Source organism: Sebastes umbrosus, chromosome 2 (genome assembly GCF_015220745.1).
Source record: "Sebastes umbrosus isolate fSebUmb1 chromosome 2, fSebUmb1.pri, whole genome shotgun sequence".
NCBI classification, from domain to species: Eukaryota; Metazoa; Chordata; class Actinopteri; order Perciformes; family Sebastidae; genus Sebastes; species Sebastes umbrosus.
In genome coordinates, this window is record NC_051270.1 from 18,507,986 (window position 1) to 18,535,957 (window position 27,972).

At 38.8% G+C, this 27,972-nt stretch overlaps 2 protein-coding genes across 16 annotated transcripts in view; one reads left to right on the forward strand and one right to left on the reverse strand.

Moving 5' to 3' along the window:
* elp4 (elongator acetyltransferase complex subunit 4) overlaps positions 1–782 on the forward strand; it is a 64,099-nt gene extending 63,317 nt beyond the window's left edge. Inside the window, exon 11 of the transcript XR_005203770.1 lies at positions 8–782. The gene's annotated coding sequence lies outside the window, so the exon portion shown is untranslated. The remainder of the gene's footprint in view (positions 1–7) is intronic.
* A 2,974-nt stretch (positions 783–3,756) lies between these two features.
* Positions 3,757–27,961, reverse strand: pax6b (paired box 6b). 15 transcript variants are annotated; one of them, XM_037747847.1, is made up of 15 exons: positions 27,764–27,955; positions 20,479–20,716; positions 17,873–17,944; positions 17,570–17,623; positions 16,692–16,715; positions 13,735–13,865; positions 13,122–13,157; positions 12,814–13,035; positions 11,807–11,972; positions 7,461–7,619; positions 6,921–7,003; positions 6,634–6,784; positions 5,963–6,072; positions 5,554–5,695; positions 3,757–4,866 (listed from the first exon to the last, which is right to left on the reverse strand). In XM_037747847.1, exons 4-15 carry the CDS (start codon positions 17,580–17,582, stop codon positions 4,781–4,783), a joined length of 1,323 nt encoding a protein of 440 aa, XP_037603775.1. In that variant the 5' UTR covers positions 17,583–17,623; positions 17,873–17,944; positions 20,479–20,716; positions 27,764–27,955; the 3' UTR covers positions 3,757–4,780. The 15 variants fall into 15 exon arrangements, with proteins under 15 accessions (XP_037603775.1, XP_037603720.1, XP_037603793.1 ...); XM_037747792.1 differs by lacking the exon at positions 17,873–17,944; XM_037747865.1 differs by lacking the exon at positions 16,692–16,715 and having other exon boundaries at positions 27,764–27,954.
* Positions 27,962–27,972: the final 11 nt, after the last annotated feature.

Sequence of the window (27,972 nt, forward strand, 5' to 3'; positions counted from 1 at the left end):
GTTTCAGGTTGGAGTAGGGATGCCTCCGTCTGACCCTAAGACTGTGCCGGTGAGTGACGTCTACCTCCAGTAAGCTGGAGAGCTGAGCAGGAATGTGGGCAGAGGGTAGGAGAGCTGGATTTGGGTGCAGGCTTCACACCTCATCAGGCATGTTTGCTGGATGAGCTGCTTTGCCATGACAAGCCCAAAAGAACAAATTAGGTCAAATGGTGACATGGAGAAACAGAGAAAAAAACAACATGAAAAATTAAATGTTTCATTTTTGTTTTCCTCAGTCGGCTGCTGATGCCAGTTTGAATAATTTTGCCTGTGAAAACTGGCAGTATTGGTAACCATCTGCAACACGTGTTGGGAGAGGGTAGCGTTACCTGACAGTTTCATGCATGAACGGAGTGCTCTTATATCGGGTGTATGAGGGAGAGAGATGACATACACAGGACACTCATACAGGTGAACAAAAGCTTGAGTTGTCAAGATAAAAACCTGTTTCACAAGTTATTGTTGTCAAAGAGTTGACATATTCAGGGTACACTTTTAGGGTAGAATAAAATAGAATACATTTATTTTGGCATTTGTTTATGTTCACCCACTACTGGTATGTCTGTTTACACTTGCCGTGTCTCCATGTCACCATGGTCCTGATTCACTTTTTGTTTAATCAGTTCAGAAAGTGCATTATTTTTTAAAGTTTTAAAAACATCAACAAAGTTTTCGAATGTTAGTTTCTTCATTGCACATTATAAAGAATGAGGGTTCTCACATTTGTATGTAGAGCTTCAACCAACTGTTGAATTAATCGCCAACTATTTTGATAATCAATTAATCACTTTGGGAAACACTGGTCGACATTTTTCACCATTTTCTTTATAATATAGACCAAACATTTAATCGATTAATCAAGAAAATAATCAACAGATTTATCAACAATGAAAATAATCATTCTAACATAATCGCCCTAATCTTGAATTTAGTGAATTGATGCTAGTCTCGGTACTGTCATTGGACCGAGGGTCGTCTTTATGCACGTTCAGTATCCATATATTATACATGTAGCTGAATAAATCAGATTAAAATATACACCATTTAGAATATGACTTCTTATACCTGAGTGACGGTGTATTTGTTAGTGTTCTGCCTTCAGATAAAGTTGGTTGTGTGTGGTTAGACGATGCTGTGGATTACGATTAGTCACACATGCTTCTGTAATGAGTATGAATACGTAATTTCAGGGAACCAGGAAATCTCAATTAATTCAAGCCTTTGAACACAATAACTGGAACTTAACAATCAGGTCGAGAATTTATTCTCTCCTGTTCAGTGGGATGTTTTTTGATGAATCCCCTCACCCAGAGTAAGAAATGGTACACTGTACTTATAGGACAAACCCAGACATAATTGTTTTTTATGTTTTGGATTTCTTCTTCTTAATCTTTCTTTCTTGTTGCTCAAATCTCACTAATGGTTTATACTATGTTGTAGTGTTATGAGTTTTATAACAAATCATAAAGTATTTAAACCTGGAGGAAAGAATATGTCAGTATTACATATGAGGCATTTTTTGTTTGCATTTTATCTTAATGAAATATGCAACAATAACACATAAAATGACCTCACAGGACGTCTTTCTTGAAAGCCTCACATGGCCTTTAGCAAAGACAGGAAGCCATGGGGCCGAGTGCAGAGAGTACGCTTTTATAATCGTGTCTTTTGGCAGCTGCCGCTCACGTCCTATTGATTCAAAGCCATAGTTGTTTTCCTACAGTAGCTTTAGCTGAGGTCTTATGGGGTCTATTTTTGAATGGCCGCCACATTGCGGCACTATTCAAGTAACACAATGTGGGACAGTGTAGTTTTACCACATCGGATATCTCTCTCTGCCAATTTTGGTTTATCTTCAAACATGAGGTTACCATATCTGTCAAATACACTATTATGTTTTGTATTTACAATGATGAGAGAAATGTTTGCTTAAAGCACACACAGAGCACAGAACTAAATAGGAGAGCGTCAGCTTCTGTTCGCTGCTGTGGGAATCCAGATTTCCAGGTCAGAAATGTTGTCTCATTAAAAAAACAGATCAAAGAGCACAAAGTTCTCAGGAACTTTTCCAGAAACTTACATCGTCTGACTTTGTTTTTTTCCGAGCGAGAATTACATTTAAACCTTTTTATCCCGAAGCTGTGTATTATTTAGACTTCCACTAATTGCAGTCTTTCTTGCATTTTGAATCTCTCTGTAATAATTAATGTTCCTCCTCTGCCTGCTCTCTCACTTCGCCTCCCCGTGCTCTCAAAAACGGTATTCCTCCGTCGGTGTGATAAACTGGATTAAATGAATAGAGAAATTGCATTAGCCCCAGAAAAAAAAAAGAATCCTCTTAAAAATCTGATTAACCTCCAATCCTCCAAGTTCTGATTGGACTATTAAATATTGAGTGAGACGTATAATTCAATTAATCAGTTTAGCAAGATATTTGGTGCTGTTACATGCTGTGTGAATGTTACCTGACCTCACTCTCTCCTGGACATCCTTTCCTTTTAGATGCTCTCTCTCCAACTCACCCCCTCTCACACACACACACATACATACACACACACACACACACACACACACACACACACACACACACACACACACGCACAACCCCCCTGCTGAGGCAGCAAGTGAAGCAAAATAACTCACTCTGCCACACAATCGCTCCTTTGCCTCGCTCTAGGCCCTGGCTGCTTTATTCCATGACTTTTTTTTCTCTCCTCTCTCTTCTCTGCTCCCTCCTCTTCATTGGTTCTGTATTTTTTTTTTTCATACCATCGTAACTCTACTGCAACAAGAGCCAGTGATGGTGAATTGCTTGACCTTTCTCATTGTGCGGCGGTGTTGTGCTGTGTGGTCTGTGTCGACTTGGTTCAGCCCGTACATCAAGAGAGGTTTGTTATTTTGGACACCTTTGTTTGGTGGGAATTGGACGTGTTGTGTGTGCATTACAGGCCCTTGTACTGGCATTTGTCAGTGTTTATATTTGTTTAAATTTGCAGGTTATGATGCCAAAAAATGTCGACTTGCTCAGTAAAGATTGACACTGTATAAGACACAGCATTGAACAGGCAAAAAGGCTTTCTTTAAGACACAATTTTACTGTACAAAATGTTTTATAGTTTTCACAAAATACATTTAGAAAGCTCCATTTTAAATAAAATTAAATTGAAATATTTAAGAGACAGCGTGTAGACGTTTTTATCTCAGAAGAAGCATTGCTCAGACGTAAACCCAGTGTGTGTCCATGTTCTACGTACACACTGAAATAAAAATGCAAAACTCAAAAGAGCATGACAGATGATGCTAGAAAAACCCTCCCATGGTCTTCAATTATAAATAAGGACTGCGGGGTTCGACTGAAGTCTCACGAACTCGAAGCCAATGTAATCGAACAGAACGTGTTTACAAAATTTTGCAACACAAGACTAATATCTTTAAAAAAAACATTGTGTACTAGATGAAATACAAAGGCTTTGGTCTGTTTTACAATCAACAATGATTAAATCTGATATGTACTTGTAAACAACTGCCAAACACTTAAGTTTAAAACTCTGTCAAGCAATGTTTAATCATAATTATAGGAATTAAATATTTCTAGTTGCACAATTTTTTTTGACCATAGGACACTATAATACAACTATACCTAAGAGACAAATTGTACCTGACCCTAAAGAAATGTATTTCATGATGCATGGAACATTTATAGAATATTCTCGGGGATATAAATGAAATCAACTTTTATTGGAGAAATCTTTCTGGAAGATTTCTAGGGAAGACAAGTACTTTACATTTTGACATAAACAAACTGGATTATATCGAAGACGCAGTCTACCATTTACAGACTACAGGTTTTTCTTTTACACCTGTTTTCCACATTTAAATGTTCTTCGTGGTAATCTAGAGTCAATCCAACCACCGAAGCAAGAGGTCCAAGTTGTGTCGCACGCCGTCGTTGCACACTCCGAGCTGTCGATTGTGATCCGTGTTTAACAAGCCGGCAAACGCAGGCCCACGTCAAGAGGAGTCAAGACCACAGCCTCAGTGGGTGGATCGAGTTCGAGTTTCCTCTGCTAAATATCCATTCGTAAGAAATAAGACCAATAAATAGTTGTTTTTTTGACACAGTAAGAGTCTTCCCTCCAGCTTTTCGTCTTTAATGATATGCAACAGCGTCCAGAGACCATGCAAAGGCTGGTAGAAAGTCTCGATATAAGCAGATCAAAAGATAGTCATGGCAGAATCTCTCCTCTCTCAAACAAACGCAAGACCAACATGGTTTTCTAGCAGTCCATCTATCAGTACTTGATCTTGGTTTTTCATATTAACATACAAATGGCCATTTTACTAACACACCAGAGAAAAAAAGGAAACAATGACTGAAGTTGGAAATAGAAAAAAAAACAGATAAGTTTTTGTTCCATAAAAATTTAACACCGGGCACTTTACAGAGGTCCATTTTTTTTCTGTCTTTTCCATCGTTGTTCTCTCTTCCAAATCCTCGTTTGAATGTGCCTAGAGCTACAGAACAGCACACAGTCCCACTGGAAAAACAAAAGCCCAGACGTCCCAAGGCTCTCCCGGAGTCTCTCTCATTCTTTCTTTCTTTCTTTCTCTCCTCTCCTGTCCTTTGCTTCTTCACAACCCTCCCTCGCATTCTCTACTCTCCTGTGCCGTGTGTGTGTGAGGAGCACTGCCGGAGGGCGATGGTGGAGTGGGTGGTTACAGGGTGAAGTAGCTCTTCTCTCTACTGTAGTCTTGACCAGTACTGAGACATGTCAGGCTCGCTCCCTGGGACTTGGACAGGGACAGACACTCCAGGAGAGATGAGTCCTGCAGAGACAAAAAAAAGAGAAAGATGTCAGTAAAAGAAAGAAAAGGGAAAAAGCCCCAGCAGAAGTCAACATGCTAAATTAGATGAGTGGATGCACCATGCACAGTTAGTGTGACAGCTAACACCAGTTAGCCTCATAGCACAGAGCATTGTGCTTTAAACGCTTGCAAATAGGTAGCTGCAGAGAGTCACAATGCTCTGCACATGGTTGCACAGTAAAAGGCTCACAAGCTCGATAAATTGAGGCTTTTGGCAATGGCATTTAAACAGAGAGAGTAGAACAGCAAATGAATCAAATTAATTAGCAATTTAGCACAGAGGAAATGTGGTTATGCATGATTAACTCTTCATGACTATAACCGGTATATATGGCTCTCAGTAAAAGCATCCTAATGGGGTGGAACTAAACTATGGGCTGGAGTGGTGGGGCTGACATGATGGCGTATATAGAGAGGCGATGAAATGAGCTTCATGCAACTGCAGAAGGGGAAAAATGATATGGAAAGTAGAGATATTGATCCGTTTAAACCATTTTCAAATAGACGAAAAGGAAAAGCTGCTGCAACAGAATCAAAGATGGCTATGTATAGTACCGCCTAATTTACAGGAAAGGTGGCAGATGTTTCAAAAAGAGTGCATAGGATTAATTCCCAAGCATGTTGGTAAACAATGAACTGTCTGCCTACCTGTTGAGGTGGTACCAGCAGCGGTCATTGATTGGCTGTTCATATGTGCCTGCATATGAGGGGGCGTGTATGTGTCGTAGCTCCGCCCGTTCACAGGCGGACTGGTAGGCAGCATGCAGGAATAAGAGGAGGTCTGGCTGGGCTATAGATGGGGGGAAGAGAATGTGACATTAGCTTAGCCATCCATAGTCGTCTGTAATACTTTGATTTAATTGAATTTATAATTTTTTTTTAGTTCTCTGAGGAAGCTACCCTTTAAGTTGTTTTTTTCAGCTAATTTAAATTACTCATGGTTTGTTTGATTTTCCACTCTTTACAATCATATCAATCATCCTAAAAAAAAATATCACATAAAATGCTTTAAGACATCATTGACTTGGTGAGCATTATGGTGTTTTTTTTTACTTACTTGCATAGGTAGATTGTTTGCCATGGTGAAGCTGGGCATGGGTGGCAGCGCACTGTAGGTGTTTACGAGTGAGTCAGGTCTACCCAGCATTGACCCCGAGGTGAAAGACACTGTGAATAGAAATGAAAAACGTGTTTAAAAACCCACAGAAGTCCTCCAGTGTGAGAGAGAAACCGTCTCATTAGTATATTGCGTGCGTGAGGTGACGCCTTATTTGACAGTGCAGATAGGCCCGGACACATACTGTAGTGTCTGTACAGTGTGTGTGTGTGTGTGTGTGTGTCTCAGGTGATTGACTTGTGAGCCTCAGCTCTGCCGGTGTGCCCTCGTGCCTGATTCGGTAATTACGCAGATAGTCAGCTGAGAAGTTTTGCTCAATCATCCATCAAAAAGGAAACCACCGCTGCTTCTTCATGTGAACTAGAGCGCGCAGCCAGCGAGGCCTCGTTCACCCTCTTTTTGATATTAATCCACAGGCTGTCACATAATCATATTTAAGTCATATTTCACATGCATCCAGTCTGACTTGAAACCCATGGACATTTGCAATAATGCCATGTGTGACAGATAAAGTATTTGCAGCATTTGTGCAACACAATAGTTGACAGATTCTATTGTAATGTTATTTTGAAGAAGGGGTGGTGGGGATCCAGATGTGGTGGAGGACCTACCCGGTGTGGTGGGCTGTGGTATGTTCTGGTAGACGCTAGTGCTAAAGCTGCTGCTGATGGGGATGTGACTGGAGGAGTTGTTGGCCTGCCGGCGCTGGTTCCGCAGCTTCTCCTCTCGCCTCCACTTTGCTCTTCTATTTGAGAACCATACCTGCAACACCAAAGATGCTTATTAGGTTTTTTTTTCTTACATGCATTTTTTTTTTTTTTTGCAACTTTTTAAAACTTTCACACATCTGTTGTTAAAAAAAAAAAAAAAGAAAAGAAAAAGAAAAAAAGTCACTCACTTGTATTCTTGCTTCGGGCAGATCGATTTTCGCTGCTAGTCTCTCTCGCGCGAAAACATCTGGATAATGAGTTCTTTCAAATTCTGCAATGCAAAGGAATCCCACATTTAAAGCGTTAGTAAATACGTAATAAATTAGGTCGAGGGGTTATTTAATTATTGAATTTATTAGTTGAATAAATGTATGTCAAGAGCCTAATTCCAAAACTATGGATTGTGCCATGTCTGACAGATATTAGGCCTGTTATCTTTTTTATTATTATTATTAATAATAATAATAATAATAATAATAATAATAATATTAATAATAATAATAATAATAATAATAGTAATAATAATAATGATGATGATGATAATAATAATAATAATAATAATAATAATAATAATAATAATAATAATAATAATAAAAACATTAAAAATGAGCTCTCCTAATTCACCTGCAGACAAACAAGAAGGTATACATTTTTTTTATAAATAACAATAAAAACATTTTTGTCAATAAAAAAAAAATCTATATGGCAGATATAAAAGTATAAATGACCTTTTTCCAGCGCTTCAATCTGCTCCTGTGTGAAGGACGTGCGGTTTCTCTGTAGTTTCCTCTTGAGCTGCAGTCGCATCTGTGTCTCCTCTGAATCCTCCCCGTTCGAGCTGATGGAGTTTGTGTTTTCTCCTGCGCCGTCTTGTTGTGGGCAGCCATCTGCAAGAAAAAAAACATAATAGAAATATACATTTAATTAAGCTAATTGAATAATTAATTCTCGGGGTCTCGTGTTCTACAGCCTAATTGTACAGACATCATTAATTAAAGCACCCAATCATGGTTGATTAAATAAAAAAAAAAATCAGAGGAATTATTCCTTCTTAATGTTTGCCAGTGAAAAGGAACAATATGTTAAACTGTTTATAAAATATTGTGGGAAAAACAGGCTGTGGCGAGAGAAAAAAGGTCTCTTATCGCTCCCCAACAATGGCGTGTGTTCTCAAAAGGTTAAGAGAAATGTGACAAGATGTGGCAAGCCTCTTTTCACAGCCTATGAAATGTATTAAAACCCCAAACTCTCTCTAGAGCCCCCTTTTTTTTTTTAGGGCAGAGCAATGGCCTCAATGGTCGTTCCCATATGGGCGTTGGTATAGCCATTGAGGTGACCACCAACTTTTTGAATAGGAGAAGACGCTTTTCAGAATGACACAATGCCTTCAGGAGTAAGGGAAACCATTAAACTATGGACACAGCCAGGGACGAGCAGTGAGCCTGTAATATATGGGAGGTTGGGCTATTGGGAGGAGATGACAAAAGGATCCTCTCTCTCTGGAGGCGCGCGGGCTATAGTGCTTTGGCATTGTGCGCACGAGGATCCCAGTCAACAGAGCTTTTGAGTCCCAGTGTGTTAACCCTTATCCACTACCATCATTAATCACGTCCCCCTGGCCAGCTACACGCCAGTCAGGATTTCTGTCCTTCAATTGGAAACAAATGAGTGAGGAGAGAGCATGCAACCCCCTGAACAACCAAAATAAGGCCAATCTATTCACTGCCCCCCTTCAGTTTTGCAGGGTTGAGGCTTATCGACTAATGTCTTGTCTTGTTGTTGGACATCATTATCACACCGAGAAGTTAATGCAGAAAGTAAGCAGGGGTTGCTGTTGATAAGAGGGCTGGTTTTATGTAATATCTCACGGATGTTTGTCTATGGAGCAATGGGAGGAATTCATGAGGGGGAATTCAGCTTTTCGTATGCAGATGTTGTTTGGCTGTAGTTTTAGTGACTTTAGTGCCTTGCTCAAGGAACAGGTGCACAATGGCCTTTGGGTATCAGGATACATGAGGGTTACATGCACAACCCAAAAAGAAAAGAGTTGGGTGTGCAAACTTTCTTTTTTTGTATTGTGTGAAAAATGTAGCAGCTTTTTGTATGCAGATGTTGTTGGCTGTACTTTTAGTGACTAGTGCCTTGCTCAAGGAACAGGTGCACAATATGTAGCCTATATGTAGCCATGTATCAGGATACATGAGGGTTACATGCACAACCAAAAAAAAAAATAAAGTTTGGGTGTGCAAACTTTCTTTTTTTTGTATTGTGTGAAAAATGTAGTATGCAGATGTTGTTGGCTGTAGTTTTAGTGACTAGTGCCTTGCTCAAGGAACAGGTGCACAATGGCCTATATGTAGCCTTGTATCAGGATACATGAGGGTTACATGCACAACCCCAAAAAAAAAAAGTTTGGGTGTTCAAACTTTTGACTTCTGTGGAAAATGTAGCAGTTAGAAATTATATTTAAAAAAAAAAAAAGAAAGTTGCACGTTTGCTCACAGTCCATTTTACATGCTTGCTGTAAGGCCTGAAAACATATCTAGTGTGTCTATAAATGTGAAAGTCTTGGTTCACTGGAGGAAAAAAACCTGATGCCACATGTTTCTTGACAATTTCCCCTCGCTGCAAAAACAGACAAAAGTATTCTTCTACAGGCCAATAGTTTGTATCCACGCTATTTGTTTCTTCCCTCTGGATAATCCATAAAAAGGAGTGAATGTGCAGCTATTATCCGTCTGCCAGACCCACTGACGCTAGGATGGGATTTGTTTTCTTTTATAAAAGCGCTGGGAAATAAACTCATTCTTTAGTATCACGATGTCTCAGCCAGTGAGGCGGAAAAGCAGCAAAAAAAAAAAGAGATACCGAACCAATTGCGGCACCTTTCAGCTGCTGAGACCGGATCAAAACACTCTTGAGAAACCGCTTAGAACTGAAAGAGAAAGTGAGAGACTAAATCCTATAGACGGGATTTAGAGCCATATAGCCAGCGAGCGAGAAGGAGAAAGAGATAAAAGAGAAAATCGGTGAGGAGTTTTTTATTCGTTCCTCTTTGGATAGAGTTGTCTTCTTTTGGGGCCCTGTCACTCTCCATGTAGCCTTTATATCTTTATAGCTGCTAAACCGGCTGTCGGATGGAAAACATATTTTCGTTCCCCTGAGACAAATGCTTTACTTAAATAGTCATTGAATTAAAAACACAATAAATAACTAAGGTATAATTTTAAAAATATATTATTATTATTATTATTATTATTATTGCTGGTGTTATCATACTAAATATAATCAGATAATAATTATAAAATATTATCTTTATTAAGAATAAATAATAATTGATCTAACTTGTTATGACAGGCTGTATCAACGGCAACCAGTAAAAATATTAAAGTAGATAATATGTAAAATAATAATAATAATAATAATAATAATCACAATAATAATAATAATAATAATAATAATCACAACAATAATAATAAGAACAATAATAATAATAATAATAATAATAATGATCACAACAATAATAATAATAATAATCACAACAATAATAATAATAATCACAATAATATTATCAATATTATTAATAATAATAATAATAATAATAATAATAATAATTGTATTATGATTCCAAAATAAAGTTAATCATTTAGCTGTTAATATGATCTCTTCCGCTTTGCTGCTTGTTGATAACAGCCCCACGTGTCCAAATGGTCATCAAACAAAATGCAAATTATTATTCGCAACGACTGAATTCCAGCACTTGCATTTCCCCTTTTCTGATGCATATTAATCAGACTCGATGCTTCATCCTAATACTTTTCTAATGAATGAATATTTCAGAGGCAAAGTAAGCATAAAAAGGTGGTGAAGTAAGCAGTAAAAAGGTGTGCGTCTCCAATAAGAAACTGTTCTCAATGTTTGGCCTGCAGTAGCCGACAGGAAACCCTATCAAGTGGAACATTTCCACAGCAGCCCTTACCATCTCCACACTCCTGCATGTTGCCATAATGAGAGACAAAGCCCTCTTTAATGAGCAATTACACGTAGTGCGGAGCGTTTCCCATAACCAATCATTGCGTGTGAAGGAAAACATTCCTTTGTACTAATATCCCCCATCAGGAGGGGAGGAAAAAACGCAGGCTGCTGGGTGGACACCTCTGCTGAAAGGACAAGCCGCTGTCACGCACATCCATGTCTGGGACAGTGGAGGCATTCAAGACTGCATGCATGGCCTATGGCTTTCCTCTAATCGACTATAGTCTTAATTGGGGGTCTTGTTCAGGGCATCAAAGCATGCCAATACAATACCTTCCTGCAAAACACAGAAAGAGCCACTGGAATAGTGAGCTGTAAACTCACTATTCATATTCAAACATGATCAAGTCCTGGTGACCTCTGCAGGAGTTCACGTAAATCCTTAAAGGTCCCATATTATGCTCATTTTCAGGTTCATACTTGTATTTTGTGTTTCCTCTAGAACATGTTTACATGCTTTAATGTTAAAAAAAAACTTTTATTTTCCTCATACTGTCGACCTGAATATACCTGTATTTACCCTCTGTCTGAAACGCTCCGTTTTAGCGCATTTTGACGGAATTGCAACAGAATTGCATTAACATTGCTAGTCAACAGCTTGGATCCATGTGTACTTCTTGTCAGCTGATGACATTCACATATACACTGCAACCAGGAATAAACTGGGACACATTTAGAATGTTTTACGTTTAAAATTGTGTCAAGGATCTAAATATTGTATATTCGTGACATCACGAATGGACAGTAATCTTGACAGCTTGTTTCAAATGCAGAGTTTCTGAATACGGGTTGTGTGAATTTCCCTGTGGATTGAGTGTTTCGATACTTTCACAGTATTTAGATAGGATTTAAGCCTGCTTTATAATAATTTTTTTTTTAATTTTGTCTATAATATGGGACCTTTAATGCATCCATCTATGCAAGAGTCACATATGTTTAAATGTTACTGAGGCTGAGAAATCAGACCTATAGGTTGTATATCCTTCTTGCATGCGTCAAGGTGTCTTTATTATTGCCACTGTGTGATAATGAGGCTCACCTTGGTTGGGCTGCCCTGGCACTGATGTTCCTGGATACCATCCGGGCCGGGTCCCCCAAGTTCCTGTCTGACCGTTGAGCATCCTCAGCTTGTCATACATGCCATCTGCGCCCATCTGTTGCTTTTCACTAGCCAGGTTGCGGAGGACTCTGTTTATCGATGACACCTGAATGACAAATTGCATATGATAAAATGAGAGATTAGATCAGTGTGATTCTATATGCACACACACACACACACACATACATAATAATGCTAATAAATGTGCACAGGAAAATGGACAGCCAGCTCCTTCTAATTGACTGTATGTTCAGGTGATGTGCATGTGCAGTAATGCCATACATGACCAACACTGGACTATATGGATCAGCTGCTTTAGTAATGTATTCTTAGATGGTATTTGAATGAGGATTTGTTAGAAGATGACGGATGTAAAGAGGGCAGCTATTCCAATGATTTATGGCACGATAAACGACTCGTCTTTTTTAAGGCATTAGTTGGCTGCCCATCTCCTTTTTCCTCCACTGCATGAGAAAAAAACAACTTAATTTCATGTTTTGTTTTTATAACTCTACTCTTTCTTTTTGTCATTATTATTATTGTTATTTCTTTTCTTGGTTTTGTTTTGAATGTTGAGGATGTTTTCTCTATAGTGTACTTGATGGGTTTGTCTGTAAAGCTCATCTACTTAAAAGTTGGTTTATACACTGTTGTAATTACAAACAGTGGATTGCATATATGAAAACAGCCTTGAAAAAATAAAGTATAAAAAAAAAAAAAAAAAATCATAAAGAGAGCAAAAGTTATTAAACCATTTTGTAAAAAAAAATAAAATAGTTAGGTCAGTGATGATTAAACCGCCTACAGGTCTTTACATTTGATACGTGGATGCAGAAACCACAAAAGACATTTTGCAACATGTGTCCAAACTTTTACAACATAACATCATAACACGAGTTCATATTAATAGCATCCAAAATAAAATTAAAATCATGCACATAACTCACACTTACACTGGGTATATTGTCGTTGGTGCAGATCCCCTCCGACAGCAGTCTGTCTCGGATCTCCCACGCGAAGATAGACGGACACTCTCGCTTGTACTGCGCGATTTTGGCGACCACCTCCGGAGTGGCGACCCTGGGCTTGCTGCCGCCTATTGCTCTCGGTCTTATGGAGCCAGTCTCATAGTACCGGCCCAGGATTTTGCTCACACAGCCGTTGGATACCTGTATAGAAAAACAAAAGACACAATTCACATACATTATTTACGACTATTAACGGAATTTCTAAAGTGGCGTCAAATAATTATCACCTTTTCACTGTCCAGCACTTGGACTTCATCATGGGTCTATAAACACAAAAAATATGCCTTCAATGGTATATTAGGCATTATTCTTTATAAGAAGCAGGCAGATTACACTTATATATATATACATATATACACATGTATCTATATATACTGTATATTTGTTTTTATCAACTTGTCCTACCATTTTCTATTATTAATGATATGTTCGTTTTTTTAGCAGTTACCATATTTGTTTTACTCTATCTGCTTTTATTGTCTGCTGTTCTGTTATAACAGATCTTTTACTTTATTTATCTGCTTTTATTGTCTTATGAAGCACTTTGTAACATCTGTTTTGAGAAGTGCTATATAAATAAATGTATTATTATTATGATTATTACTTTAATTTCTGTCGGCCTTATTATACTTCCAGTAAACGGAATGATGTCACTAGTAAATAATCATTTGAATGACTTAAAACACCAATAAAACGCATAATTTAAGCTACCGGATATGGATTTAATATGAAAATCATACCGTTATGTCTTTCATATTTTTGCTTAATGTTTTTTTTTTTTTTACAAAGCAGTTTGCATCCATTAAAATCAAAGTGTGTATACGGAGTGTTGGTTGTCACCTGCAGTATCCTGGAGATGTCGCAGGGTCTCGCGCCACTGTGAGCAAGTTCAACTATTTTCTGCCTGGTGGAATCCGGCAGCGGTCTACCATTAACAAACACACCACCAAGCTGGTTTACGCCACTGTGACCTACATGGAGACAAAAGCATCGCAGTCATCACATCGTTATATATTATAACTCCAATTAAAAAAACAGAATGTGATAAAAGCAAAAATGTGGGTGGAGAGGAAAGAATTGGTATATAAGCGCTCAGGATAGTCGAGTTAAAGATGAAACATGAAGACAAGAAGTACAGATTGCAGTTCACTTAAAAAAAAAACTAACTCATATTGTTGAAAAATGAGTTTAAAATCGAAATGCATTGATAAAACAAATCGTTTTAATAAACCGCTCGGTGCATTCCCCCTTGAAGACATACATTGCGCAGTTATTCAGTAACAACATGCAGAACATTAAACGACAATATAGCTTCACATAAACTAAACCAAAACATCTCAATATGTTTTTTTTCCCCATAATAATAAATGAACAGCTCATTCGGTCTTTTGCAACGAAGAAGCTCAACCAACCTGTTATCAAACCAGCAAACTTGGGTATTAAAACAGTCGCACCTTTATCCATCCTCTGCATGTACAGCTGCGCATCAACACCAACAACACCACCATGCACCTCACTCATAAACTGTCCTCTAAATAATAATAACCAGCAAGCTCCGACAATCACATAAAAATACATGAAAAGGCATGAAATAATGTGTTAAATTATCATTCAAAAGCATCGCTTTTTTTGCAAAGTGTCTTTAAATGCGCAACTGGTTTCATCCAAAAACACCCAATAATTACGCACCAAAAAGACAAGACACCACATAGGATACCAGCTCTAAAACAGCATTTTTTATCATCGGTTATAATCTAAAAAAGATAGCTTTTTTGTAAATTAATCCTAAATGATGCTCTGGTATTTGTCTAAAGCAACAGAATAAGCCGGCAAACCTTGTTTCATCCAAAAACACCCAATAATTACGCACCAAAAAGACAGACACCACATAGGATAATAGCTATAAAACAGCATTTTTTATCATTGGTTATAATCTAAAAAAGATAGCTTTTTGTAAATTATTCCTAAATGATGCTCTGGTATTTGTCTAAAGCAACAGAATAAGCCTGCAAACCTGGTGCGTAATGGGAGCTGTGCTGACTCCCCGGAGTGCCTGAGCTGCTCTCTGTGTCTCCGCTGCCTTCCTCTGCGCTGCCGCCCGCTACATTGACTCCTGGAGCAGAGGCTCCTTAGCAATAAATAAGCCTCCAAATATAGAAGAGGGGGAAAAAATATGATGAGCCCTGCCTGACATTTGTCTTTAAAATAAAGCTAGCTGCACGTCAAAGTTTGAGCTTAATTTCTGGAAATAGGCGGAAGTCGCCTCGGATCATGCATGGGATGGCTAATTGAAAAGATCAGTTGGAGCACTTGTGGCAGAGCATGTCACTTTATGACACCGCTCTGCTTTTGAAAAATCGCATCGTCACGACAAATAGTAGCATGATAAAACGACCCTTTCTGTCTGCATTTGGATATCACTCAGACAAAATTGGACGCTACTCGTTTACCCTCCGAGGGAGACTTGGTTTTAAGGTGGCCAGGGGGCTGCGCGCGGGCACAGAAACGAGGGCGCGCGTGGATTCTTAACATATTAAAAGTGACATGCGCTTCTTTCTACACCCCCCCACCACCCTTGTTTGTATTTGACAACAAATGCTCACAGCCATTCCTGTTGTGTGTGCAATCGGTATAGGCGTCTATTGCACTGAAACATGTCACAGGACTAAATGAATGCAGAGCTGCTGTGGATTGTTTTATGGAGGTTGTTTTATAATTGTATTCTCAGGTATTGTCTTATTATTATTGTAGTATTTATCAACTGTACTATTTATAGATTTTTAAGGGGCTGAGAGAGAGCAAGGGTAAAATGCATTTCACTGTACACTGTACTTTTAAATGCATATGACAAAGAAACTTGAACTTGAAACTTGAGGACTCTTGCTTTAAACTGCACACTTAATTCTATAGAAATGATTAAAAAAAAAGGAGCCCTGGAAATAAAACCTGTTTAACTGAGTAACATATCTCTATGAGTAATAATAATCTTCCAGCAGTGTATCTGATTGATAGTAAACCCATTATCATCCCCTCTTTGCTCTTTGGTAATTCCAGGATTAAGTGGAATTAATAGACTTCTTATGCTGAAATTGGCCTAAGCAGTGCTGCTCCGTCACCTCTGATTTATAGCTATCATATAAATCCTCCGGATCGATAAAACCTGTCAGATAAGGACATCACAATAAAAATCAAACTAAGGTTAAGTCTTAATCATGGCACCAATTCCCTCAAGTGTCTGCAGAGTCGATCTCGCCCGCTGGCGCTGATTATGCGCCTTGTTATTCTATTGCAAGTCGACTAATAGGAAAACATATGGTGTCAATTTGGACGCTCCCCACCATATACACCCAGGAGTTATTAGCACAAAAGCCACCGAGGCCGCTGCGACCTTTAGACAACCCAAAGGGCCGTTCCCAATGATATCTGCTCGGCAATTCACAACCAGACATCACAGGCCAAGCCAGGGGAGCATCCCATTATCATCAATCCGCTGCAAAGCATGGAGCTCTGGGTATTGTACACAGCTTTGATAAGGCATCCCATCAGCTCTATATAATGGAACACCGGCAAGCAAAAAAAAAAATTATAATAAAATAAAATAACACTTTAATGCCAGCAGTTAATAAGTAAAGTATTTTTTTGTTAATTATGATTATCACACCTCTTCACATCAAACAATCCAACTGGTCCATTGGATTCAAACATGTTTTGTTTTTTGGCACTAATGCGCACAGATTACAGCACAGACACGTCATCAAGGTATATGGAGAGTAATATAATAAAATCATCCCACACACCTTCATCACAGATGTCATACACCTCTTGTCCAGCAGCAAGAGAGAAAATGTTCATGTTTATCCTTTTTGGTTTTCAACACACACACACCATAGCAATAAAGACAGATATTCAACTCAATGTGGGCCACTTTAAAAAACACAAGAGGCCTATAAGCAACTTCATGTACCATTTTTTTTTTTTATTATTATTATATATTTTTTTATTATAAGCACCCACGACAATATAGGTTGTTAATATTTATCTTCCATGATTTCAGCCTTGCACCTATATCCAACAGTGAGGCCTGCGGTTATAATATGAGCATTTTCTTTTCTAGTTCATGCTGTCTGTCCGTGAAGAATATGGACTAATCTACATAAGACATTATTGCTATTCCTCATGTTTCATGCAGGGCTCTTCTCTACGAGGCTAATCTCGTATGCAGCCTGGCAGCCAGCTCTAACGCTAATGCAGACGGCTGTGCAATTATTTAATACCAACTCAAGCAGAAACAAAAAAAATCTCCCTCTCAACCCAACCCCCTCTATTCTCCCTCTCTCTCTCTCTCTGTCTCTCTCTCTGGAGCAGGACGACGTGTGATTGACTTGTTCAATAATAACTTCTCTACCTATCATTGCAAAAAAAAAAAATTAAATTAACAGCAATGAAACAGCCATCAAATAACTATAAGAATATTTCACCCCCTGAGCCTCAAAGTCATGCAAATTAATGCCTGCACGTACATTTTCCCTTTCCTTTAAAGTTATTGCGCTATAACAACCTGTGCATATAATGTCAGTGGGTGTTGCTTCTTTCCAATGCAACCGCATTACAACACTTTTGCGGTTGTAATCATAAAAAAAGTTTCTAAAATAATAAATATATGAAAACAACTTACTGTTCTGCATCATTGAGGCTACGCCAGACTCCCACGTGGCTTGGCTGTGGTATTCTGAGCGTCAACAAGGAAAAAACAAAGCTGGTTAGCACCATTGTGTACACATATTTATATTTTTTCAAATTATTTGCAACATATAATTTTTTTTTTAAATATATATATATATATATAAATAAAGTTTCTCATCTTCATCGTTCGATTATAAATATTTGCGGATCTTTGTGCTTTAAAAACATTATTGATGCATATATATAATGAATTGTCACATCCTCATTTGTATGTATGTATTTTAATTAAACTTGCCTGGAAACAGAGATGACTGTCCACTCTAACAATTTAGTCAATCATCTGCCGTTTTCACTACTTAATGTCTCCCTATAGGACAAAGCAGAACAACACATTAGCACAGCCAACAGCTATACTGATGCACTTATCTTCATTATGTGCCCTACATTTTTTTTTTACTATTGAACCTAAATGTTGCTGCCAAAGCAAAATAAATGACTTGCACTTGTCAAAAAAATAAATTCAAACTATAACAGCCTATATAACTCTTTTTATTTCTTCCAAAGCCCCTCATCATCATCTCAGCAAGAGACTTCTATATATTTTCTTTTTTTTTGTTAATTGATATCCCTCCTCTGGTGGAGTCTATAACTGTACAGTGACACACGTTTAGTCTAGCTCGCCTCACTTGCTCTGCAAAAGTCCAGACCAGGAGGGGGGTACTAAAGCTGGTGCACAAAGCCTGCTGCTGGACTCCCAACAATGCACCCCCTCCTCTTCTGCCTCAGTATACCTCAAAAAACTCGGCCTCCACGACTAGAAACACACACAGCTTCCACACTAAACACACCAACAAGTTCAGATTAATACAAAGAGCCGGAGGCATGCATCCACCCCCTCCGGGACCATTCACACACACACACACACACACACACACACACATAGTCTCACACACACTCTCTCACACACACACACACACACGACCGTGACCCCGGTGCTGCTAGTGCGTGAATGTGTGGGTTTTTTGTTGGCCCCCTTTGCTTTTATATAGAAGAAGAAGAAGAAAAAAAAAATGTAAAAAGTAATTTCTTGTTACAAATATTTGGTGGTTATTTGGTGCTGCTGGTTGCGGGTTGTAAAGCGGGTTTTTAGGGACACAACAGCGCAGTAGGGCGCTCAATTGGAAAAGACAAATGCATTAAAAGAAGCTATTGACTGACTGGGAGGACAGATAAAAAGGGGGCCATGCAGGGGAGGGAGAAGTCTCAAGTTTTTCGTTTTTTCTCTTCTCTCCCTCCATGCAAAAGCTGTGTTGTGTGCAGAGCAAAATGGCCCTGATATAGCGACGTCTATAACAGACTCGAGGCTAGTTTTGTGGGGATGCACGCATGCATTGCATTTATATTGTGGCTTTTCTTTCATGTTTAACAAATAGGCTGCATTAATCACATTCAGATTCCATCACACTGGCCCACATAGAGAGTCAGCCTGCTTAGCATAACCTAACATCACCAAAACAACCACTAACTAATTCAGATTATTATTGTTGTTGGCCTATAATGGCTTGATGTAAAAATTAAGGTGGAATAATAATAATAATAAATAATAATAATAAATCAAATACAGCCTATTGAAGGCTGAGCAGCCTGAGTCAGTAGCTTTTAGCCTGATAAGGTCCAAGTGGTTAATCATTTATTTAAGGTCGAAAGCTCAAACGTTGTTGTTCCCGATCTAATCTGCATTTCTTTTCCTTTTTGTAATCCGTAACAACAATGTCTTAACTCAACATGCTTATTCTGGCCGCGCTCACAACATTCAGATGCAGAAATAGTTGCATGTAGGCCTCGACTATACAATGGCCACCGGTGCAAGTTAGTGCAGGCTAACAGAGAATATATAATATATATATTTATATAAAAATGTGTTACATATTACAGAAGACATTTTAGTGAATTAGCATGTAGCCAACAGGTTTAATCTCGACTCAAATTCTCAACAATGTTAGTAATATATTATTATAGGCCTGCTGTGTTTCTGCTATCTTTTTTAAATTTTATTATAGGAATATTTTTAGGCTGAATTATGCAGAATTTATCTTCAAAATTACAAAAATTTAAAAATGCTAAATTACTGTAAATTAATACTGTTTTATTCTGATAAATTGTCTTGGACAAAATAGTTTAAAAGCAGCAGCAATTTGTATCCATATAGTTTGTGTTTTATTGTATCATTTAAATTATTTAAAGCATTATTTCCTATTAGGCCTGTCAAAAGAGAGTGTCTGACTACTTTAAAATACTACACAGCCTGACTGCTAAAATGTAAAAGTAGTTTAACTGGCTGTCATTAAGGGAAGTTGCACACAAGTAACGCTGAAACGGACCTCCTGCACCAAGAAGTGCTTCATGGAGTTTTTTTTTTTTTTTGTGGTACAAGGCGCTTGGGTGACTCGCCTGCATGAATCAATCTGACACCTTTTTCCTCAACGGGTCATTGCTTCCCATTCTCCACGATGATCACTGTCCTGGCCCAACGTGACTTCTTACTCTTTTACTGTCATAAATAAGCGCTAAGCTATCCGTAGGCCTAAAACACACCAACAACTAAAATCGGAGCAGATAAAACAGACAGAGGCGCTAAAGGCTGTTCGCACTTTTTGAGAAGAGAGTCCAGTCAGAAGACAGACAGGCTTGCACAGTCCCACAACCTCAACCTCTAAATAAATGTGACCTATAATAATAACAATAATATACAACAACAATAATATATATATACATATAATAATAATAATGCATGATAATATAATAATAATAATAATAATAATATATAAACACATAATAATAATAATAATAATAATTCATGATAAAAAAATGATATATAATAATAATAATTCAGGATCTCACCTTTTTGGGGCATCCTGCGTCGTTGTCAAAGTCCTTGGTAAACTATATAGGCTATACAGCCTTAGTTCTCCAACACCACACAGAGAGAGAGGAGCAACAAACCAAAAAAAAAAAAAAAAAAAAGAGCCGACCAGGATCAGTCTCTCTCGGGAAGTTTTTTAGAAGAGGGAAAAATTAGTTTCCAGTGCTGGTCTTCTGCAGGGAGACGGAGACGGAGACGGAGACGGAGGGGATATCCCTGCGAAGGGGACAGAGATTGACAGTGAACTCAGATGTCAGGACGGACGCACGGAGTTTGGCGCGAGGATGTGCGCTGGCGTGTGAGAGAGCGAATGAGAGAGAGTGGGGAAGAGAAAGAGAGAGAGGAGGGAGGAAGAGGAGGAGGAGGAGGAGGAGGAGGGAGAGTGGTGGTGGTGGTGGTGGTGGTGGTAGAAGGAGGAGGAGGAGGTGGGGGTATAAGAGAATGAACACACCTATGCTGATTGGTGATGGAACAAGTGTATTAATGTAGGCCTCTGTGTGTTCCTGGTCTGCTGTGAGCGTCTCTCCTCTCCTCTCCTCTCCTCTCCTCTCCTCCCTCTCTTCACTGGCCCATTAGCGCTACCCGACCTCTGTCATCATCATCCCCCATATAAACACTTCCCCCTGCACCACAGCCAAAGCGGGAAACGGGGCCGAGCCATAGAGAGAGAGAGAGATAGATAGAGAGAGAGAGAGAGGGAGAGGGAGGGAGGGAGGGAGAGAGAGACAGAGAGAGAGACTTAATGACTTCTTTATTTCCTCCATTTACATGCATGTTCTTTTTAAATATCTATATATTGTAATTTGTTTAATGAATTGTATATATGTGTGTATATATATGTTTTTGTTTTTATTTTGTTCTTTTTTTTATTTGTATTTATTATTGGTTGACGTTTTGGAAATATTGTTCAGCTGACAGTCATGCCAATAAAGCAAATTGAATTGAATTGAGAGAGAAAGAGAGAGAGAGAGAGAGAGAGAGAGAGAGAGAGAGAGAGAGAGAGAGAGACAGAGAGAGAGAGAGAGAGTCTTCCCAACCCACTAATCAGCCCACGCATGCAAATCCCCTGCGCTCACTCGCTGAATATTTTTGCCCTATTGCAAAGCAACTGCCTCGGAAATGCCCCATTGGTCGGAAGGCTCTATTCTTCCAGGCTGAATTGGGAATCTGAGGCATGTTCAGCTCCAACCTGAGGCTAACTAACTAGAGCTGCAAAGGGGAACCGAGAAGTATAGTAGCAGTGGAAGAGCAGCAGCACACTTTGGAGCTCACAACACTGAATGAAAATTACAGCTTACTTTTTTTTATGAAGCAGCAGATGCACATTATGCTATTAATATGGACGCGTGAATGTTATGTTGAATATGGACATTAGGATGTTATGTTGTAAAGTTTGGACACATGTTGCAAAATGTAAAAAAAAAAAGTGTTGTGGTTTCTGCATCCACGTGTCAAATGTAGACCTCTAGGCGGATTAATCATCACTGACATAACTATTTTTTTTTTTTTTTTACAAAATGGTTGAATAACTTTTGCCCTCTTTATGAATTTTTTTTTTTTTATACTTTTTTTTTTTTTTTTTTAAGGTTGTTTTCATATATGCAATCCACTCTTTGTAATTACAACAGTCTATAAACCAACTTCTAAGTAGATGAGCTTACAGACAAACCCATCAAGTACACTACAGAGAAAACAACCTCAACATTCAAAACCAAAACAAAACCAAGAACAGAAATAACAATTCTTTATGAATTTAAAGCTCAAAGACTTAAATCACCTCGACACGTATGAATTAACTCCATATTGCTCATCATGAGAGGAGAACTCTGCATGGGAAAGTGCATCTAAAAATGCATGGGAGCATATTTACTTTGAAAATATTTTGCATTTTGAAAATGGCATAAAAAGCAATCAAAAATGTCCCCCACGTGCTTTTTGTTGATTCTTTCTGGGTATCACCTTCCCCCTGAATAGCCTTACCCCTCCTGTCAACAAGAAACACCATGCGTAAAAGAGCGCAGCCTTTTAGGACAAGCTCCGCTGCTTTTTATGGACACATTTGCGAGGCACGGCGGCTGGCGACGACGTCACTCCTCCCAGCGACCTGACAGCAAATAAGCACGCGTAAATAAAGTAAAGCAAATGACTGTGCAGCCATGGCCACACGCTCCCCAAACTTGCAGCCCGCTTGAATGAAACTGGCTATTAACGCACACCTCAACGCACCCAAAAGCAACCCCTCTGCGCCCGTGTTTGGAGCATAACACCCGGAGCTCTGCTGCAGCAGCAGCACCAGTCTCTGCTCTGAGGAGCCCCGTCGAGGACAACCAGAAAGGGGAGAGAGAATGAGGGGAAGCCACACTAAAGCAGCAGAAAAGGGGGGTGCATGAAAGGGCAAAGAGAGAGAGAGAGAGAGAGGGAGAGAGAGAGATAGAGAGGGGACAAGCATATAAGCAGGGGGAGGGGAGAGAAATTGCTTCTTTTTTTTTTTTTTTGGATGGCATGCAGGCCATGAAATGAAGTCATGGAGGCTCTACACTTGACTTTCTTTTGACATGTGAAAAAAAGTAGGAGAAGTCAGAGCTCATCAATAAAACACTTGGGAGGTGAAAGAGGGCTCCCTAACAACCATCACATTCCTGACTATGGGTTCAATGAGTAGACAAACGACGCTGCCAGAGAGAGAGAGAGAGGGTGAGAGAGACAGAGAGAGAGAGAGAGAGGGTGAGAGGCAGAGAGAGAGAGAGAGGGGGTGAGAAAGGGAGAGAGAGAGAGAGAGAGAGAGAGACAGAGAGGGAGGGATGAAGGGGATAGAGAGAGAGAGGGTGAGAGAGGCAGAGAGGGAGGGGAGAGAGAGAGAGAGAGACAGAGAGAGAGGGAGGAAGGGGAGAGATAGATAGAGAGGGTGAGAGGCAGAGAGAGAGAGAGAGAGAGACTGAGAGAGAGAGAGACTGCCCTCAGCCTGAATGGGGCCCTCAGTGGGCCAGCTAGATAATGAGCTGAGAGGACCGAGGCTCAAACTGTCACCGAGGGTCCCGCGGTGAGGAACAACACTTTGGCCAATACTCCTTCATCAAACAACCCGTAAACTAAACGAGCACATTCATCTGTTTCTCCTTCCTGCATTGTTTCTACTCACTTAGACTGGTGGCTCAGCCTATAGGCCTATACGTGAATGGCTGCAGCTTATATTATCAGCTAAGGGGAGTGGGGGGGTGTGGGGGGGGGTTCCCAAACATTTTCACGTCAAGGACCCCCCTATTAGACATGCATTAGACCACAAACACCCCCCCACACCACCACCACCACCACCCCTCCTCATAGGAGTTTGTGCAATGAGGGGACCTCATGTTGGTTATGATTTATACTGTAAAAACTGAATGACTGGTCGAGCTGGAGGTGGAGTTAAACTTTCAAACATTATTATTCAGTTTTTTTGTAGAGGTTAATGGAAGGGAATTATTTTTTCTGGTACTTGAATTAAAGTTAGAGACATTGTAACACTAAAAAAGTACAATAAAGAGACAGTTTTTACCCTCAGGTGGTCAGACTACTGAACAGTAGATTGTAGATTGTGGAGCTGTGGATTGTTTTATGGATGTTCTAGGTTGTTTTATAATTGTATTCTCAGGTATTGTCTTATTTATTGCAGTATTAATCAACTGTACTATTTATAGATTTTAAGGGCTGAGAGAGAGCCAGGTAAAATTGGCATTTCATTGCATTTCACTGTACACTGTACTTTTAAATGCATATGACAAATAAACTGAAAGTGAAACTTGGAAGTCAGTGTTAAACTATGCGTCACCATGTCGGTCAGCCATAGTGGCACCTTAAACCACAGCTATTGTTTTTGTAGTCATAAGAAACAGGATGTAATCGCCTGATTTGCACACGTAATCCCGTGTAATAATATACTGATAAACATGTAACATCTCGTCCAATTAAATGTCAAAATGTATTCTGAACAACCTGCATCCCTGTATTTAAAATACGTGTGGTTACAGCCTACCTTTTGTGGTGCAAATGTTATTGCCTCTCACTTGTCACACAGACTGCAGCTGTCAAAATTCTCACCACTAACCTGCCCTTTGCTGAAAAGACAGATTCCCCGATGAGTGTGTCAAGTAGTTTTCTTTGGAAACAATACCTCCAGTAGGTTATTGATTTCTTTGGTTAAGCTGTAAATCCGCTCCAAGAGCTAATTCGTTGTCTCCACTCTCGAGAGATTTCATTTTTTTTTCACAATCTTCACTCATTGCATGCCAAGTATAGGCCTTCATCTTTATCAGCAACAACCCTGTTATAATATATATTTCCTATGTATTTTTTTTTTGTTCTGTTTTGTGAGGTATAGTCTGGATTGCTGTGGAAGTCAGTAAGAGAATCGGGATATAGGATGATGTTGGGAAAGCAATTAGCCCAATTCGGATTAGCAGCAACTAATGCCACAGGCCTTGAAAAGAAAGCCTAATCTGGTCGCTATTTTCCCCCGAGGGTGAGGCAATGTGGTATTTGTACCCATCTAGAATCTTTAAATGCAAAAAAAGAAAGAGAGAAAGAAAGAAAAAGCATGAGGGAGCTGCAGTGAAAAACAGTGACATTGTTTTTTGGACAGAGAGAGATGCAGTGCAGGGTAAACCCCCTAATTTAGTTCTTATTTAGGATTACAGTTTACCCTTTACAGGCTGATGCACATTTATACCAGATTTAAACTCATCATGTGTAAAAACTGGTGGAAATAGGCCCAGTGCTCCCAATTAGTTTTGTTTTTGTGGAAACGTACTTTTTTTTTTTTTTTTTTTTAATATTCATTAATAGTTGTTTGCCTTTGTGATGATCTCCCACTGGAGGTCAGAGTTCACCCACCTTTTATATAGAAGGACATATGGGGGAGGTCTATTAGAAAATGTTACAAGATTGTTTTCAGTAAATAAAAGATGGCTGAGCTGAATCCCTCTGATTCATGCAGATTTTTAAAAGAACATTTTAAAGCATTGATCTATGTCCCCCAATTTTATTTATTTATTTATTACATTTTATTTTTGTAGAAGGGAAGATGTGAGTTATTCCTTCAGAAAGTAACAAAACCAAACCCTGTTTGGACACTGCTGCGTGCACATTATACATCCTGCGTAACTGTTATTACCTCCTACAAATCCCAGCTCTACCTGCTGCTCGTTGAAAGTGATCATTTACAGGCCTCACATTTTAATACACTTGCTTTATGCACCATTGAGCAAATAATCACATCCAATATTATACAATTTATTATTATTATTATTATTATTATTATTATTATTATATTAATAATATTGTTGTTATTATTTTCATTTCTACTATTGTTTTATTATAATTTCTACTATTGTTATTATTGATTATGAGGATAATTATTAATCATTAACTGATCATTTTAACAGCCTTCTGATAATATTGTTGGCAGTCTACGATGTTCTATGACGGTCAATTTAAGATTAAAAAAAAAAATGAAAGACAAATATTTGTTTTTTTTTAATCAAATTAAATTGAACCTACAATTAATTATTATTATTATTTTATTTATTTTTTTACTGGTGTTATTAATTTTGTAATCTCAATTATCACTACAAATGTCGACCTGAGTTTCTTTGCTGTATTCTTGTTGAGCTGACCTGTCATTCATCAAACAGCCTCGGATTGTCAGATTTTATTCTCTCTAAAGAGATTCATGAGGACGTCGCTGGCTTATTTGCATATATTATCTGCACTTTTACAATGTGCAGTTCTGCTTTTATCAACAATAATCAAACAATCACATGCTTGTTTGACTTTTGCGCAGTTCTTACATGAATCTGCTGTTTTGTAACGCGTACATGCTGCACATGGAGCGCGTCCCGGCACAGAGAACTCTATTAATGTCGACTTTATTTCTCAGCAAATTAAAGTAAATATAAGGACACATAACTCCATCAGTAAAAATGGAAATATGAGCAGATGGTCCTTATTCTGCTTTTCTAAAGGCCTAACAAGCTTTTTATATTCCATTCCATTCCATTCCATTCCATTCCATTCCATCTTTTTATATTCCATCCCAATAAAGCTCTATGCCTAAATGTACTGTATTTTTCCATCCTCCTCCTGGAACAGGATGTGTTGAGGGGATAAATACATTAATGCAAATGTAGTTTTTATTTAACTAATCCATGGTGCATGATCTGAATTTTGTGGAGAAAGGAGAGGGTTTTCTTGTGCAGTCCACAGAAGCCCTCTCCTGGCAAAAGGCTGAAGGCTGAAGGCTGGGATAAACACCGGGGCTAATGGTGTCACAGCGCTGCTCGGCGAGCGTGACAGAAAGAAACACTGGACATAAAGTCTCACAGCTACTGTTTGGAAATCACACTCTTTAGCTTTTTACGTGGGGAAATTAAAACAAAACATGGTAAGCTCATCTGATTAGAGGTTGGACTTAAATAGAAAAATATATTTATTTAATAACATTGTTGTTTTTTTTAAAATCTAATCCAATACTATAAATAGAAGGCCCAGGCCATTTTTATAAACCCAAATCAATCTGAAGACCCTCAGAGTGCACATGTCATTTCTCTTGGAACCTTGTCACTCTCTCTTTTCTTTTTTTTTTTTTTACAAATTGCATAATTTATTTTACAACAATTACTTCTTTAACTCAACATTTAAGCCAAAATATGACAGTATCTTAAATCTCCCCGTAAAAAAATCGCACATGGATTGCAGCGAGATCAAGGAGCCAAAGTAAAACTAGTCCGCTGATAAACAGACAGCGTCATTTCCAGCGCGCTGATGGATCGAGCAGAGCTGAATAGATCCTCATACACACTGAATTTACTGTACAGGTCGAAGCCTTTCATTTCCCCCCTGGCGTATATAAAGCTCACTATAATAGGCGCTTTTTAAAAGGAGTGACGTGCGCTTAATTCCTCAGTGAAGAGCGCTAATTACACGTGTGTGAGTGCGTGTGTGATAGATGACAACAAAAGTCAGCTCGCTGTGTTCAACTTTGTGTGGGTGTACACACACCTCATGTATAAGGAAACGTGCAAACACTTAACATGTTATTTTACCTATAACTTTGTCCATGCATCAGGTTTATAATCAATCTGCATGCAGGTTTCTGCTTTAAAATGTTCTCTTTAAAAGTTGGAGATCATGCAAAAATACGCACATTTTCAGTGTTTAATTATTCTCTAAAGGAGAATTTAAAAAAGAAAAAAAAAGAAATGAAAATATAGTCCGTTTAAAACTCACCGTGGATGAAAGGCAGCAGCTTTATAGTTGTGTCTGGCCGGTTATCCTGTGCGCATAAAGTCTCTCCTCTCCTCTCCTAAAGGATCTCTCCTCCGTGTCACAGCGACAGAAACTTATAGGTCCCGATTCAAAATCTATCTACCTTTGGATCCGTCGTGGAGTTGAAATGTCAATGAGAGTGGGAAAAAAAATCTGCGGCTCTTACCAGC